Here is a 15,035-nt window from a genome sequence, read left to right as displayed (position 1 = left end):
AAGGCTGGCCCTTCGGAGGCTCTGTGCTCACACTGCACAATGGCTGTCCTCATGTAAGTAGTGCTTAGCCCTGGCCTTAGCCTGAGATGTTTCAAAGGCTAATTGTAGATGACAATAAATTACAGATAAGACAAGCTACTGTCAGATAATGCTTTTTTATATGTAAAAACAAGTGCTTTATTATAATAGTATGGATAGTAATAATTCCTTGATTCTGATTATTTCCGTGGTATTTCGAAAAAATGTTATGTTTTAGAGTAGCATTTTAAAGTGATGCAAATACTCAGTTATACTTTAGCATTTATTCCCACATATGATCCTTCAATAAAATGTTTAATGCAAGTGAAGGGTAAGTAAATAAAACACCACTAATGAAAACCAGCAGAAACAACGAAACCTAAAAACAGATGCGCAAAGACTTTTGAGGCACTGGAATTATGAGACACGGACCATAAAATAGTTGATTACTGTGTTTAAAGAGCTTGAAGACAAGCTTAAAATGTCTTCAAGTAAAAAGATGCTGTGAAAAACGACCTAGCAACTACAAAATCGAGTTTTTAGTTACTGAAAGAAATTTAAAAGACCTAAATAAATAGATATACGTGTTCATTGGTTGGAAGACTCAGTACTGCTATCTGTTCTCTTCAAACTGATCTATAGATTTAAATCCCAGTCAAAATCCTTATAAGGTGATTTTGGAGATAAAGCTAATTCTAACATTTATATGAAATACACAGGACCTAAAACAGTCAAAACAATTTTGAAAAAGAACAAAGTTGGGGAACTTACAGCAATTGATTTCAAGGCTAACAAGCTTAGCAAGCTACAATAACCAGTGCAGTGTGACACTGGCAAAAGAATAGACTGTGGATCAAAGGAACAGAATAAAGAATCCAGAAATAAATCCGTGCATATGTGGTCATTTGGTTTACAGCAGAGATGCCAAGGCAGTTCAGTGTGAGAAAGTGTAATGTTTCCAACCAGTGGTGTTGGAAAAATTGGGTATTTATACAGGAAAACAACAACAACAACAACAAAACAAACTTTGAGCTTTACCTCACAATCATACATAAAAATTAACTTAAAATGGGTCATAGACCTCAGCCAAAAAAGCTAATAGTATAAAACCTCTAGAGGAAAACACAAAAGAAAATCCTGGTATCAGATTAAGCAGAGATTTGTTAAGACACCAAAAAAACGTAAACCATAAAAGAAAAGCTTAATAAATTGTACTTCATTAAAATTTAAAACCTTTCTCATCAAAAGATACTGTTAAGAAAATGAAAAAATGCAGGTCTCAGACTGTCACATGACCTTGAGTGGTTCACTCTACCTTTCTCAGTGTCCTTTTTAGTTTATAAAAGTTGTTTTTTGAGAGATACAAATTATGTATATTGTAAAGTTCTATGTAAATGTAAGACATTATTATCGTAGTTTTCAGAGCTATCAGCATTTCCTCTTAGCCGCAGGTAGGTATTTCTTAGTCACCTTGCTCTCTCTGTACATTTTTTTAAACTAGGCAGAAATAAGACAAAAGACAAAAACTTGTCACTCCATGCATATGTATACTCCCGTAAGGCACCGTGGCTCTCTTATAACAGCCTTGTCAGTTACAAGGAAATATTCTTCCTGAACTTTGAAGCTAAGACGTATTATAAACTTAATTTAAACATCAGGCAATTCTGCTAGTCATTTTTATAAGCGTCCAGAGTCTTGGAAAAGAGGATTCTTTACGTTTTAGCCCTTTTGGCAACTAGACCCCTTTTATTTATCAATCTTAAAAGTATCTTGGACACAAAAAAGTAGTTTCCTGGGAATTCCCTGCAGTTCAGTGGTTAGGACTCTGCACTTTCCTGCTGAGGGCCCAGGTTCGATCCCTGGTCGGAGAAGTAAGATCCCGCATGCCGCGAGGCACAGCCAAAAAGAAAAAGAAAACAAAGTAGTTTCCTCTCAAAGCCTAATTCTAGCTACAGAGAAAGTCACTTTCTTTTTAAATTTCCATGGATAATAAATGGTTCACTCACTCAACCTGTATGCCTGAGCTTCTGTATGCTCAGTGTTGCAGGAGGCATCATCATAAAGGTAATAAAGGTAAATAAAAAGTGGTTCCTGCCCTTAGAGAGCACACATCTTAATAAAGAAGACATAGATCCCATCTCCCTACCTGTTCCTCTACCACCGCCCCCCCCCAAAAAAAAAACACAGTAAAATATGATCATGGAGATAAAACAAAAACAAAGTCCTCGGGGAGTTCAGAGACACCATTTGTAGCTTGGGAACTGGGAAGTACTTCATGAAGGAGAGGACGGTTAGGGAGGGAAGAGCAGGTTTCAACAGATGGGAAGAATGGGGAGGGCATTCTAGGCAGAAGAAATGGCTTGAGGAAAATGGGAGGAGTGGGTGACAGGCATTGCAGATCATGTTCAGGCAAAGGCGGACAGGCAGGCTGCAGTGAAACCTCACTTTTTAAATTTAAAAGTCATAGAAGCTGAGATAGTTTGGGTCCTAAGGTAATTAGCCTTAAATACTAAAGAAAGTCTTAGATGTTATTCATGCGGCAGCAGGAAGCAATTGCAACTTACTAAACAGGAGTGTAATGTGATCAGAAAGGTATTTCAGATAAATCAACCAAATCAGTTCGAAGGGGAAATTCTGGGGTCCAGGAAACTACATGGGAAGCGATAGCAATAACTAGACCTGAAATCACAGAGACCGTCAGAGATGGGTGAAGGCCTGGGATAGCTCAGTGACACTCAGCCCAGGAGAGGGGCTGGCACGTTTCATGAAGTGTGAATAATGCCGGAGAAGCCAATTAGAGCAAGACTGAGAGAAGGTTAGGTAATTATAACCCAAAATACAAAGTAAATATCCATGAGTCCATACTGATATAAACAAATGCTCGAATAAACAAATGAATAGGGGAGAAGAAACAAACCTCCCATGCAGAAAAATTCCAAGTAACTTACGTAGATCCTCCATCCTCAAGGAGGGGGGCACAAAGTCTCCACTCTTAAGTGTGGGCTGCCCACAGTGACTTCTTCCCACAGAGGCCAGAGGGGAAGGTCAGGGCCGGGGACCTTAAAAACACCACCCCAGCCAGGTGTTCCAGGCTCACATCGCTAGTCATAAATCGCATTGATTATCTACCCTTGATATGGTGTGATGAAAATGATACTTCACCTCTGTAGTCTTCCTGCCCAAATCCATAGCTCCTGTCTAATCATGATGCAAACATCAAATTCTAATAGGGGGCGTCCTACAAAATACCTGACCAGCCCTCCTCAAAACTCAGGCTCATCAAAAACAGGGGAAGTCTGAGAAACTCAGGGCAAGAGGAGCCTCGGGCGACGCAATGACTCAATAGAGTGAAGTGTCCTGGACGTGGTCCTCGAACAGAAAACGCCATTGGGTAGAAGCCGGGGAAATCTGCGTGCACTATGGATTTGAGTTAATAATAAGGTGTCAATAGTAGTTCAGGTTTTTTTCTGGTTTTTAAGTAATTTGTTTATAGTACTGCATTTACAAAGAGAATAGTGCACCCAGTAGAAAGAATAAAAATGTATTTGGGGTTTTATTTTTAACTGACTGCAAATAGAAATCCTTTAGTGACATCATGGCAATTTGACAGTTATGATTAAGTTCAATAAAAGTACATGGGGTACTTGGAAGATCAGATTCTAGCTGCTGCTTTCTAACAGCCTCTGATTCATCTGGCTCCTTAAATGATACGGGCTAAAGCCCTTATTTGGTGGGGAAACATTTCCAAAATGAACTTTTAGGTTCTCCTTAATAATTTTCTCCTGACAATTGTTAAAAATAGGACTTTCTGTTTCTGTGTCTGTGTGTGTGTCGGTTATTTCACCGAAGTGTCATCACCCAAATTCCTATAACTTCACAATTGTGATTTGACAATGTAGAAAAAATTCAGTGTTGTCGTCTGCTATTGCTTTAGATGTACATATTGCTGAAAACCCAAAGTAGATTAGAACTGCTAAAGGATTTTTCTGCCATTGTTTGATGTAGTCTGGTTTCTTTATTCCTTTTTAAAAAATTTTATTGAAGTATAGTTGATTTACAGTGTTGTGTTTAATTTCTGTTATATAGCAAAGTGACTGTTATACATATATTTACATTTTTTTCATACTCTTTCCCATTATGGCTTATCACAGGATATTGAATATGGTTCCCTGTGCTAAACAGTAGGACCTTGTTGTTTATCCATCCTATATGTAATAGTTTGCATCTGCTAATCCCAAACTCCCAGTCCTTCCTTCCCCCTCCCCCCTCCCCCTTGGCAACCACAAGTCTGTTCTCTATGTCTGTTAGTCTGTTTTTGTTTTGTAGATAAGTTCATTTGTGTCGTATGTTCCCTTTACTCTTGATAGGTACGTGGACAGCCTCACTTCTAGTGCTCTACTAATATAAGATGTTAACAGGGGAACCTGAGTGTGGGAGTGTATGGCAATTCTCCGTACCATTTTCATAATTTTTCTGTCAACCTAAAACTGTTTCAAAGAATAAATCCTATTTTTTAAAAGCCATCAGGGTGATACCGTTTTGGATCTATTAAATTAGTAAGTACGTTAAATAATCTTTTAAATAATATTTAAGTGTCCAAATGCTGGTGGACAATATGATGAAATTGGATGGTGCATACATTGCTAATGGCTAATGTAAATTGATATTACCTTTTAGGGAAAAACTTGAATTTTATTTCACTAATCTATAGGAGTAAGTATCCCAGGAAATTATTCAAAAAACAAGACATCTATAGATGTAGATACACACATGCGTCATATACATAAATGTGTCCACTGCAGTGTTATTAACAAAAAGGGGAAATTGAGTTATAAGAGGCCATTTTAAATAAATTATGATGCATTAACTCAATAAAACAGCAGTTTTTAAATTGTGTTCTGAAGATACCCCAGGATGCTAGCCCCCTCTGGGGGTCAGCAAGACTAAAAATATCTTCACGATAATACTAAGACACTCTGCCTTTTGCATTCTCATTCTTGCATGAGCGTCACTGAGTTCTTCCCGAGGCTGTATGATCACACAGCAGATTGATGCAGAGGCAGATGTGAGAGTCCAGATGTCTTCCGTGAGGCCAGGCATTAATGAGATTTGTAGATATGTAAGGCATTGCCCTTCTTCTCACTCAGATTTTTTTTGTTTTGGAAAAGATAGTAACTTTACATTTTTAAAAAATACGTTACATTAACGTATGGTGGGTTTATCGTTTTTAAATGAAATTAAAATTTTCTCAGTTTTAATTTCTAATGCAGTAAATATCAGGAGACATAATCCACATAGACAAAAGCTCAGTGCAGTCCTCAGTGATTTCCAAGAGTGTAAAAAAGATCCTGAAGGATCACCGTAATGAATTAATAAACGTATTTTATTGTTACAGTTACAAAGACTTGCAGCATGGGAGAGTAATTCGGTAATAGTGAAAAGAAATAGAATTTAAAATGGCACAATCGCTGATCACGACCACAGAAAAGTATAAATGTGTGGGTTGGTTGGTTCGCGGCACGCGTGTGCTCACTCGGTCAAGGGTTAGGAAGGAGCGTCCAAAAAAGAGCTCATTGGTCGGTTAGGTGGCTGGGATAGGGCGCTTGTTTGTTTCTGGTACTTTGTAATAACATGTTACACACAGAAAACATTTTTTTTTAATTTAAATTTATTTATTTATTTTTGGCTGCATTGGGTCTTCATTGCTGCGTGCGGGCTTTCTCTAGTTGCAGCGAGCAGAGGCTGCTCTTCGTTGCGGTGCGAGGGCTTCTCACTGAGGTGGCTTCTCGTTGCGGAGCACGGGCTCTAGGCGCGCAGGCTTCAGTAGTTGTGACTCGCGGGCTCAGTAGTTGTGGCTCATGAGCTCAAGAGCACAGTCTCAGTAGTTGCGGCGCATGGGCTTAGTTGCTCTGTGGCATGTTGGATCTTCCCAGACCAGGGATAGAATCCGTGTCCCCTGCATTGGCAGGCGGATTCTTAACCACTGCGCCACCAGGGAAGCCCCAAGGAAAACATTTTGATGCATTGCTTATTCAAATATTGTACAATTTAATGGAATTATTCATGCTAACAGATTGAGAGAAGTAGGTGGAGTTCCTATGTCACATATATTTGTCTTTAGAGTTAATTATGTAGAAAGTTTTAAGGGAATGTTCATTTTTAAAATTATACTGACTAGGCTAATTCAGTTAGTTTGCATTCCACAAGTATAGTCTAACAGCTGGAACAGGTTACATGCCTAAAAACCAGAGGAAATCTAGCTGAAATCAGCTAATGGTTGCCTGTAAGTGGGTGGTCAACATTATAGATAAATTAAGATCTGACCATATATATATATTTTTTTCTTTTTTACAAAGTTCAGTTAGAAACATGATTTGTTTTGTTTCTGTTTTTAGGAAATGACTATACCGTGGTGCTTAAGGAGAGCAGAACTTGTGTTTAAGTGTGTCAAAGGTAAACACAACCTTATATTTAACAACAACGACCTATATTTCTTCCTTGAAAATATTGAAAGTAGAGCAAACCAGGAGAAAGAATTGTAGCAGTTACCCCTGTCATCTGGTGCCTCAGTTAAATGGTTTAACAAGCACATATTTCATAGCGGCTTTTTTATCTACCTTTTTCCAATCAAAAAATAAAATCTCCAGCCCTCTTTTTTTGGGCCGTGTCACACGGCCTGCAGGATCTCAGTTCCCTGAACAGGGATTGAACCCGGTCACAGGAGTGAAAGCCTGTAATCCTAACCACTAGGCCACCAGGGAGCTCCCTCCAGACCTCTTGAAATGTGAGAATATTTGGACATTGGTGGAGCTTACTCTCTGTTACCTTTTATTTTCTTGAAAAGAAAATAGAACCACGTGTTTCATTAATCTTTGATAACCTGTTTTGGCTTCATTGTGTGGAGGCAAAATAGGACTTAAGAAATGACATTACAAGTATTTTGACGGAACTATGTGCAACCTCTCTGGCCTGGAGAAATAAGGATTGCAGAAGTTTATCTGGCCTTCAGGCTTAACCTTTCCTACAGGCAAGTAGCTACCTAAAAAGTCAAGACGTGCAGCTCCTCGATGAAAATTCAGTTTATTTTCAATAAAGGACTGGTAGGTTTGAAGACCAGAACTCATAATTCAGCAAAGTCTGTTGTTCTATTTTAGGTTTCATGATGGAAATGGCTTCGTGGGACGGAGGAATTTCTAGGACAGTGCAGTTTCTGGTGCCACAGGTGTGTTATCTGGATAGCTCTCACCCCAGTTCAGTCTCTGTTGTGATATTCCTCGCAGACATAGCTAGGCACACTGCCGTAAACTCAAAAGAGCATAAGAAAATGCTAGCAGCTTTCTGTGTTTTAAGGGGAGAAGTGTTTGCATGCCATCAAGGCACTTAGTTTACTGTCAAAGATGTTAGTATCTGCCACTCAGGGGATCTTTGATTAACCCCCAAAGCTGAACTTAACTCATCTTTCCTTCCCCGCCCCACATTTATGTTATATCGATTCATAAAGGACATGAGCAGAGGATGATTCCGTGTTCTATGTAAAATTTAGCAAAACTTATCACTGAGTGCACTACTGTTATCTAGGGGTTTTTCTGGTAATCAGACTTATTACTTGACAGAAATAGCGTAGGTTCTCAGAGGCTGGATCCAGAGAAACAGCCCTGCCCACAGCTGTGCAGTTAAATCAGCTCTGAAAGATAGTGTTCACATATTACACTCCATGTCTAGAACTACTGCCATTACTTCCATGTTTTAAAATACTTAAACATTTTTTTTAAATCAGTGATGATTTAACAAGTGCAAACTTTTTTTTTTCTTACCTCTTAACAGAGCATTTCTGAAGAAATGTTTTACCAACTTAGTAACATGCTTCCCCAGATCTTCCGAGTATCATCAACACTCACCCTGACATCCAAGCACTAAACCCCCTAGATTGATATCTGGCAGAAGAGGATGCGTAAACTATCCAGGAACTTGAGATGTGCTGGGATTCTGTCAAGCAAAAGATGCCCAGAAAGAGGACTTGCCACCCAAGCCACGAATCAAATCATGATAAACATCTGTTAAACGTTCCAAAATCCACATGCCGTACAGACTAGTGCTCAGCCCCTTACTTATACATTTATTCTTTTTTTTCTCTCACACACACACACACACACACACACACACACTGTATTTTATTTTTACAAGAGATAAACTGACACCAAGCATTTTAAATGAATGACCACAACAAAAGCAACAATGACTGCAATTATCAAACACGAAACACACTCATACTATTTCATAATATTGACATTCAGTCCAGTAATCCTCCACTGTAACAGCTCCTTTACTTTGCAGAGAAAATTGATTTGTATATTTTTTGCCTCTGAGTCCTTGTGGGATTTTTTTTTCTTTCTTCAAACAGAAGGTCACAAAAATTATAATCATCCCCATCAGTTCACTAGTCCCATGTAATTGATTTTTTTTCATCTTTATCTTTTGTTAGCACTTTTATGAATTCATCAGTTTTCCATTAGAGTTCTGAAAATGCTTATTCATTCAGTTCAACAGTATAGTCAGTTACCAGAAACCTGTACTTGTCAGAGTCTTTTCCATGAATTCCCTGAAGATGAAACCCTTTTATAGGAACATTTTTGGGAAAAGTGTCGGAGTACACCCAAAACTGTCTGTAAATGACAAAAGACTTAAAAATGACCACGGTTAAAGATTTGATGAAAGTTCATTATAATGCAATTGACAAGGAAATTTAGTTATTTGAGATATACATTTTAAAGTAATAACTAGAATTATGACTTATAACATTATACCAGAACATATAAGATTTTTAGAAATTTCATGTAATGTCTGAAACATTTATATTAACATATTTCCATACAAATAACCCAAAGAAAGTTTAGTATTAGTTGTTTTTTTTGTTTGTTTGGTTTTTTACACTGCAGATTCTTATTAGTCATCAGTTTTATACACATCAGTGTATACATGTCAATCCCAATCGCCCAATTCAGCACACCACCATCCCCACCCCACCGTGGTTTTCCCCACTTGGTGTCCATATGTTTGTTCTCTACATCTGTGTCTCAACTTCTGCTTGCAAACAGGTTCATCTGTACCATTTTTCTAGGTTCCACTTACATGCGTTAATATACAATATTTGTTTTTCTCTTTCTGACTTCACTCTGTATGACAGTCTCTAGATCCATCCACGTCTCAACAAATGACTCAATTTCGTTCTTTTTTATGGCTGCATAATATTCCATTGTATATATGTACCACAACTTCTTTATTCATATGTCTGTCGATGGGCATTTAGGTTGCTTCCATGACCTGGCTATTGTAAATAATGCTGCAATGAACATTGGGGTGCATGTGTCTTTTTGAATTATGGTTTTCTCTGGGTATACACCCAGTAATGCCAGTAATGGGATTGCTGGATCATATGGTAATTCTATTTTTAGTTTTTTAAGGAACCTCCATTCTGTTCTCCATAGTGGCTGTATCAATTTACATTCCCACCAACAGTGCAAGAGGGTTCCCTTTTCTCCACACCCTCTCCAGCATTTGTTGTTTGTAGAATTTCTGATGATGCCCATTCTAACTAGTGTGAGATGATACCTCATTATAGTTTTGATTTACATTTCTCTAATAATGAGTGATGTTGAGCAGCTGTTCATGTGATTCTTGTCCATCTGTAAGTCTTCTTCAGAGAACTGTCTATTTAGGTCTTCTGCCCATTTTTGGATTGGGTTGTTTGTTTCCTTAATATTGAGCTGCATGCGCTGTTTATATATTTTGGAGATTAATCCTTTGTCCATTGATTTGTTTGCGAATATTTTCTCCCATTCTGAGGGTTATCTTTTTGTCTTGTTTATGGTTTCCTTTGCTGTGCAAAAGCTTTGAAGTTTCATTAGGTCCCATTTGTTTATTTTTGTTTTTATTTCCATTACTCTAGGAAGTGGATCAAAAAAGATATTGCTGTGATTTATGTCAAAGAGTGTTCTTCCTATGTTTTCCTCTAAGAGTTTTATACTGTATGGTCTTACATTTAGGTCTCTAATCCATTTTGAGTTTATTTTTGTGTATGGTGTTACGGAGTGTTCTAATTTCATTCTTTTACATGTAGCTGTCCAGTTTTCCCAGCACCACTTATTGAAGAGACTGTCTTTTCTCCATTGTATATCTTTGCCTCCTTTGTCATAGATTAGTTGACCATAGGTGCGTGGGTTTATCTCTGGGCTTTCTATCCTGTTGCATTGATCTATATTTCTGTTTTTGTGACAGTACCATACTGTCTTGATTAGTGTAGCTTCGTAGTATAGACTGAAGTCAGGGAGCCTGATTCCGCCAGCTCCGTTTTTCTTTCTCAAGATTACTTTGGCTATTCAGGGTCTTTTGTGTTTCCATGCAAATTGTGAAATTTTTTATTGTACTTCTGTGCAAAATGCCATTGGTAGTTTGATAGGGATTGCACTGAATCTGTAGATTGCTTTGGGTAGTATAGTCATTTTCACAATGTTGATTCTTCCAATCCAAGAACATGGTAGATCTCTCCATCTATTTGTATCATCCTTAATTTCTTTCATCAGTGTCTTATAGTTTTCTGCATACAGGTCTTTTGTTTCCCTAGGTAGGTTTATTCCTAGGTATTTTATTCTTTTTGTTGCCATGGTAAATGGGAGTGTTTCCATAATTTCTCTTTCAGATTTTTCATCATTAGTGTATAGGAATGCAAGAGATTTCTGTGCAATAATTTTGTATCCTGCAACTTTACCAAATTCATTGATTAGCTCTAGTAGTTTTCTGGTGGCATTTTTAGGATTCTCTATGTATAGTATGTCATCTGCAAACAGTGACAGTTTTACTTCTTTTCCAATTTGCATTCCTTTTATTTCTTTTTTTCCTCTGATTGCCGTGGCTAGGACTTCCAAAACTATGTTGAATAATAGTGGTGAGAGTGGGCATACTTGTCTTGTTCCTGATCTTAGAGGAAATGCTTTCAGTTTTTCACCGTTGAGAATGATGTTTGCTGTGGGTTTATCATGTATGGCCTTTATTATGTGAGGAAGGTTCCCTCTATGCCCACTTTCTGGAGAGTTTTTATCATAAATGGGTGTTGAATTTTGTCAAAAGCTTTTTCTGCATCTATTGTGATGATCGTATGGTTTTTATTCTTCAATTTGTTAATATGGTGTATCACATTGATTTGTGTATATTGAAGAATCCTTGCATCCCTGGGATAAATCCCACTTGATCATGGTGTATGATCCTTTTAATGTGTTGTTGCATTCTGTTTGCTAGTATTTTGTTGAGGATTTTTGCGCCTATATTCATCAGTGATATTGGTCTGTCATTTTCCTTTTTGTAGTATCTTTGTCTGGTTTTGGTATCAGGGTAATGGTGGCCTCATAGAATGAGTTTGGGAGTGTTCCTTTGCAATTTTTTTGAAGAGTTTGAGAAGGATGGGTGTTAGCTCTTCTCTAAATGTTTGATAGAATTCACCTGTGAAGCCATCTGGTCCTGGACTTTTGTTTGTTGGAAGATTTTTAATTACAGTTTCAATTTCGTTACTTGTGATTGGTCTGTTCATATTTTCTATTTCTTCCTGGTTCAGTCTTGGAAGGTTATACCTTTCTAAGAACTTGTCCATTTCTTCCAGGTTTTCCATTTGATTGGCATAGAGTTGCTTGTATTAGTCTCTTAGGATGCTTTGTATTTCTGCAGTTTCTGTTGTAACTTCTCCTTTTTCATTTCTAATTTTGTTGACGTGAGTTCCCTCCCTCTTTTTCTTGATGAGTCTGGCTAATGGTTTATCAATTTTGTTTATCTTCTCAAAGAACCAGGTTTTAGTTTTATTGATCTTTGCTATTGTTTTCTTTGTTTCTCTTTCATTTATTTCTGCTCTGATCTTTATGATTTCTTTCCTTCTCCTAACTTTGGGTTTTGTTTGTTCTTCTTTCTCTAGTTCCTTTAGGTGTAAGGTTAGATTGTTTATTTGAGATTTTTCTTGTTTCTTGAAGTAGGCTTGTATAGCTATAAACTTCCCTCTTAGAACTGCTTTTGCTGCATCCCATAGGTTTTGGATCGTCGTGTTTTCATTGTCATTTGTCTCTAGGTATTTTTTGATTTCCTCTTTGATTTCTTCAGTGATCGCTTGGTTATTTAGTAACATATTGTTTAGCCGCCATGTGTTTGTGTTTTTTATGTTCTTTTCCCTGTAATTCATTTCTAATCTCATAACATTGTGGTCAGATAAAATGCGTGATATGATTTCAATTTTCTTAAATTTACTGAGGCTTGATTTGTGACCTAAGGTGTGATCTATCCTGGAGAATGTTCCGTGCGCACTTGAGAAGAAAGTGTAATCTGCTGTTTTTGGATGACATGTCTTATAAATATCAATTAAATCTATCTGGTCTGTTGTGTCATTTAAAGCTTCTGTTTCCTTATTTATTTTCATTTTGGATGATCTGTCCATTGGTGTAAGTGAGGTGTTAAGGTCCCCCACTATTATTGTGTTACTGTCAATTTCCTCTTTTATAGCTGTTAGCAGTTGCGTTATGTATTGAGGTGCTCCTATATTGGGTGCATATATATTTATAATTGTTATATCTTCTTCTTGGATTGATCCCTTGATCATGATGTAGTGTCCTTCCTTGTCTCTTGTAACATTCTTTGTTTTAAAGTCTATATTATCTGATATGAGTGTAGCTACTTCAGCTTCCTTTTGATTTCCATTTGCATGGAATATCTTTTTCCATCCCCTCACTTTCAGTCTGTATGTGTCCCTAGGTCTGAAGTGGGTCTCTTGTAGACAGCATATAGATGGGTATTGTTTTTGTATCCATTCAGCAAGCCTGTGTCCTTTGGTTGGAGCATTTAATCCGTTCATGTTTAAGGTAATTATCCATATGTATGTTCCTATGGCCATTTTCTTAATTGTTTTGGGTTTGTTTTTGTAGATCCTTTTCTTCTCTTGTGTTTCTTGTCTAGAGAAGTTCCTTTTGCATTTGTTGTAGAGCTGGTTTGGTGGTGCTGAATTCTCTTAGCTTTTGCTTATCTGTAAAGCTTTTGATTTCTCCATCAAATCTGAATGAGATCCTTGCCAGGTAGAGTAATCTTGGTTGTAGGTTCTTCCCTTTCATCTCTTTAAGTGTATCATGCCACTCCCTTCAGGCTAGTAGAGTTTCTGCTGAGAAATCAGCTGTTAACCTTGTGGGAGTTCCCTTGTATGTTATTTGTCTTTTTTCCCTTGCTGCTTTCAATAATTTTTCTTTAATTTTTGCCAGTTTGATTACTATGTGTCTTGGCGTGTTTCTCCTTGGGTTTATCCTGTATGGGACTCTCTGTGCTTCCTGGACTTGGGTGGCTATTTCCTTTCCCATGTTAGGGAAGTTTTTGACTATAATCTCTTCAAATATTTTCTCAGGTCCTTTCTCTCTCTCTTCTCCTTCTTGGACCCCTATAATGTGAATGTTGTTGCATTTAATGTTGTCCCAGAGGTCTCTTAGGCTGTGTTCATTTGTTTTCATTCTTTTTTCTTTATTCTTTTCCGCAGCAGTGAATTCCACCATTCTGTCTTCCAGGTCACTTAGCTGTTCTTCTGTCTCAGTTAATCTGCTATTGATTCCTTCTAGTGTAGTTTTCATTTCAGTTATTGTATTGTTCATCTCTGTTTGTTTGTTCTTTAATTCTTCTAGGTCTTTGCTAAACATTTCTTGCACCTTCTCGATCTTTGCCTCCATTGTTTTTCCCAGGTCCTGGATCATCTTTACTATCATTATTCTGAATTCTTTCTCTGGAAGGTTGCCTATCTCCACTTCATTTAGTTGTTTTTCTGGGGTTTTATCTTGTTCCTTCATCTGGTATATAGCCCTCTGCCTTTTCATCTTGTCTCTCTTTCTGTGAATGTGGTTTTTGTTCCACAGGCTGCAGGATTGTAGTTCTTCTTGCTTCTTCTCTCTGCCTTCTGGTGGATGAGGCTATCTAAGAGGCTTGATGGGAGGGACTGGTGGTGGGTAGAGCTGGCTGTTGCTCTGGTGGGCAGAGCTCAGTAAAACTTTAATCCACTTGACTGTTGATGGGTGGGACTGGGTTCCCTCCCTGTTGGTTGTTTGGCCTGAGGCAACCCAACACTGGAGCCTACCCGGGCTCTTTGTTGGGGCTAATGGCCAACTCTGGGAGGGCTCATGCCAAGGAGTACTTCCCAGAACTTCTGCTGCCAGTGTCCTTGTCCTCAAGGTGAGACACAGCCACCCCCTGCCTCTGCAGGAGACCCTCCAACACTGGCAGGTAGGTCTGGTTCAGTCTCCCCTGGGGTCACTGCTCCTTCCCCTGGGTCCCGATGCGCACACTACTTTGTGTGTGCCCTCCAAGAGTGGAGTCTCTGTTTCCCCCAGTCCTGTCAAAGTCCTGCAGTCAATTCCCACTATGCTTCAAAGTCTGATTCTCTAGGAATTCCTCTTCCCGTTGGTGGACCCCCAGGTTGGGAAGCCTGACGTGGGGCTCAGAACCTTCACTCCAGTGGGTGGACTTCTGTGGCATAAGTGTTCTCCAGTCTGTGAGTCACCCACCCAGCAGTTATGGGATTTGATTTTACTGTGATTGCGCCCTTCCTACCATCTCATTGTGGCTTCTCCTTTGTCTTTGGATGTGGGGTATCTTTTTTGGTGAGTTCCAGTGTCTTCCTGTCGATGATTGTTCAGCAGTTCGTTGTGATTCTGGTGTTCTCGCAAGAGGGAGTGAGAGCACGTCCTTCTGCTCCGCCATCTTGGTTCCTTTCCTCTATACAGTTATTCTTAAAGTCTCTTTATGAAAAACAAGTGTCCTTTTTTCCTACCATTATGTCCTATCTGTGAATATTCGTGAATTAAAACTTCCTATGTGTCCCACACAGATACTAGGTGTAGGAGACTATTCACTACAATTTCATGGAGATATTTGACTTTTCCAGAAGATTTGAATCATTCCAGGTACAAGGCTTAATTAACATACAAATAAAACCTTCCCTCTACCTTATTTTCCAA

The 15,035-nt window shown here is 38.3% G+C and overlaps 1 protein-coding gene across 4 annotated transcripts in view; it reads left to right on the top strand.

Moving 5' to 3' along the window:
• FERRY3 (FERRY endosomal RAB5 effector complex subunit 3) overlaps nt 1–15,035 on the top strand; it is a 58,981-nt gene that overhangs the window by 29,543 nt on the left and 14,403 nt on the right. For 3 of the 4 annotated variants that reach the window (XM_067695455.1, XM_067695453.1, XM_067695454.1), the window contains exons 12-14: nt 6,414–6,471; nt 7,173–7,240; nt 7,843–9,368. In XM_067695455.1, the coding sequence (XP_067551556.1) occupies nt 6,414–6,471; nt 7,173–7,240; nt 7,843–7,935 (219 nt within the window). In that variant the 3' untranslated portion in view covers nt 7,936–9,368. Of the gene's footprint in view, nt 1–6,413; nt 6,472–7,172; nt 7,241–7,842; nt 9,369–15,035 lie in introns of those variants that run through there. The other variant, XM_067695457.1, reaches the window with a different exon arrangement.

Source organism: Pseudorca crassidens, chromosome 11, assembly GCF_039906515.1.
Source record: "Pseudorca crassidens isolate mPseCra1 chromosome 11, mPseCra1.hap1, whole genome shotgun sequence".
In the NCBI taxonomy this organism is placed as follows: domain Eukaryota; kingdom Metazoa; phylum Chordata; class Mammalia; order Artiodactyla; family Delphinidae; genus Pseudorca; species Pseudorca crassidens.
The sequence above is the reverse complement of the archived record's forward strand: the minus strand, read 5'-3'. Positions and strand labels throughout refer to the sequence as shown.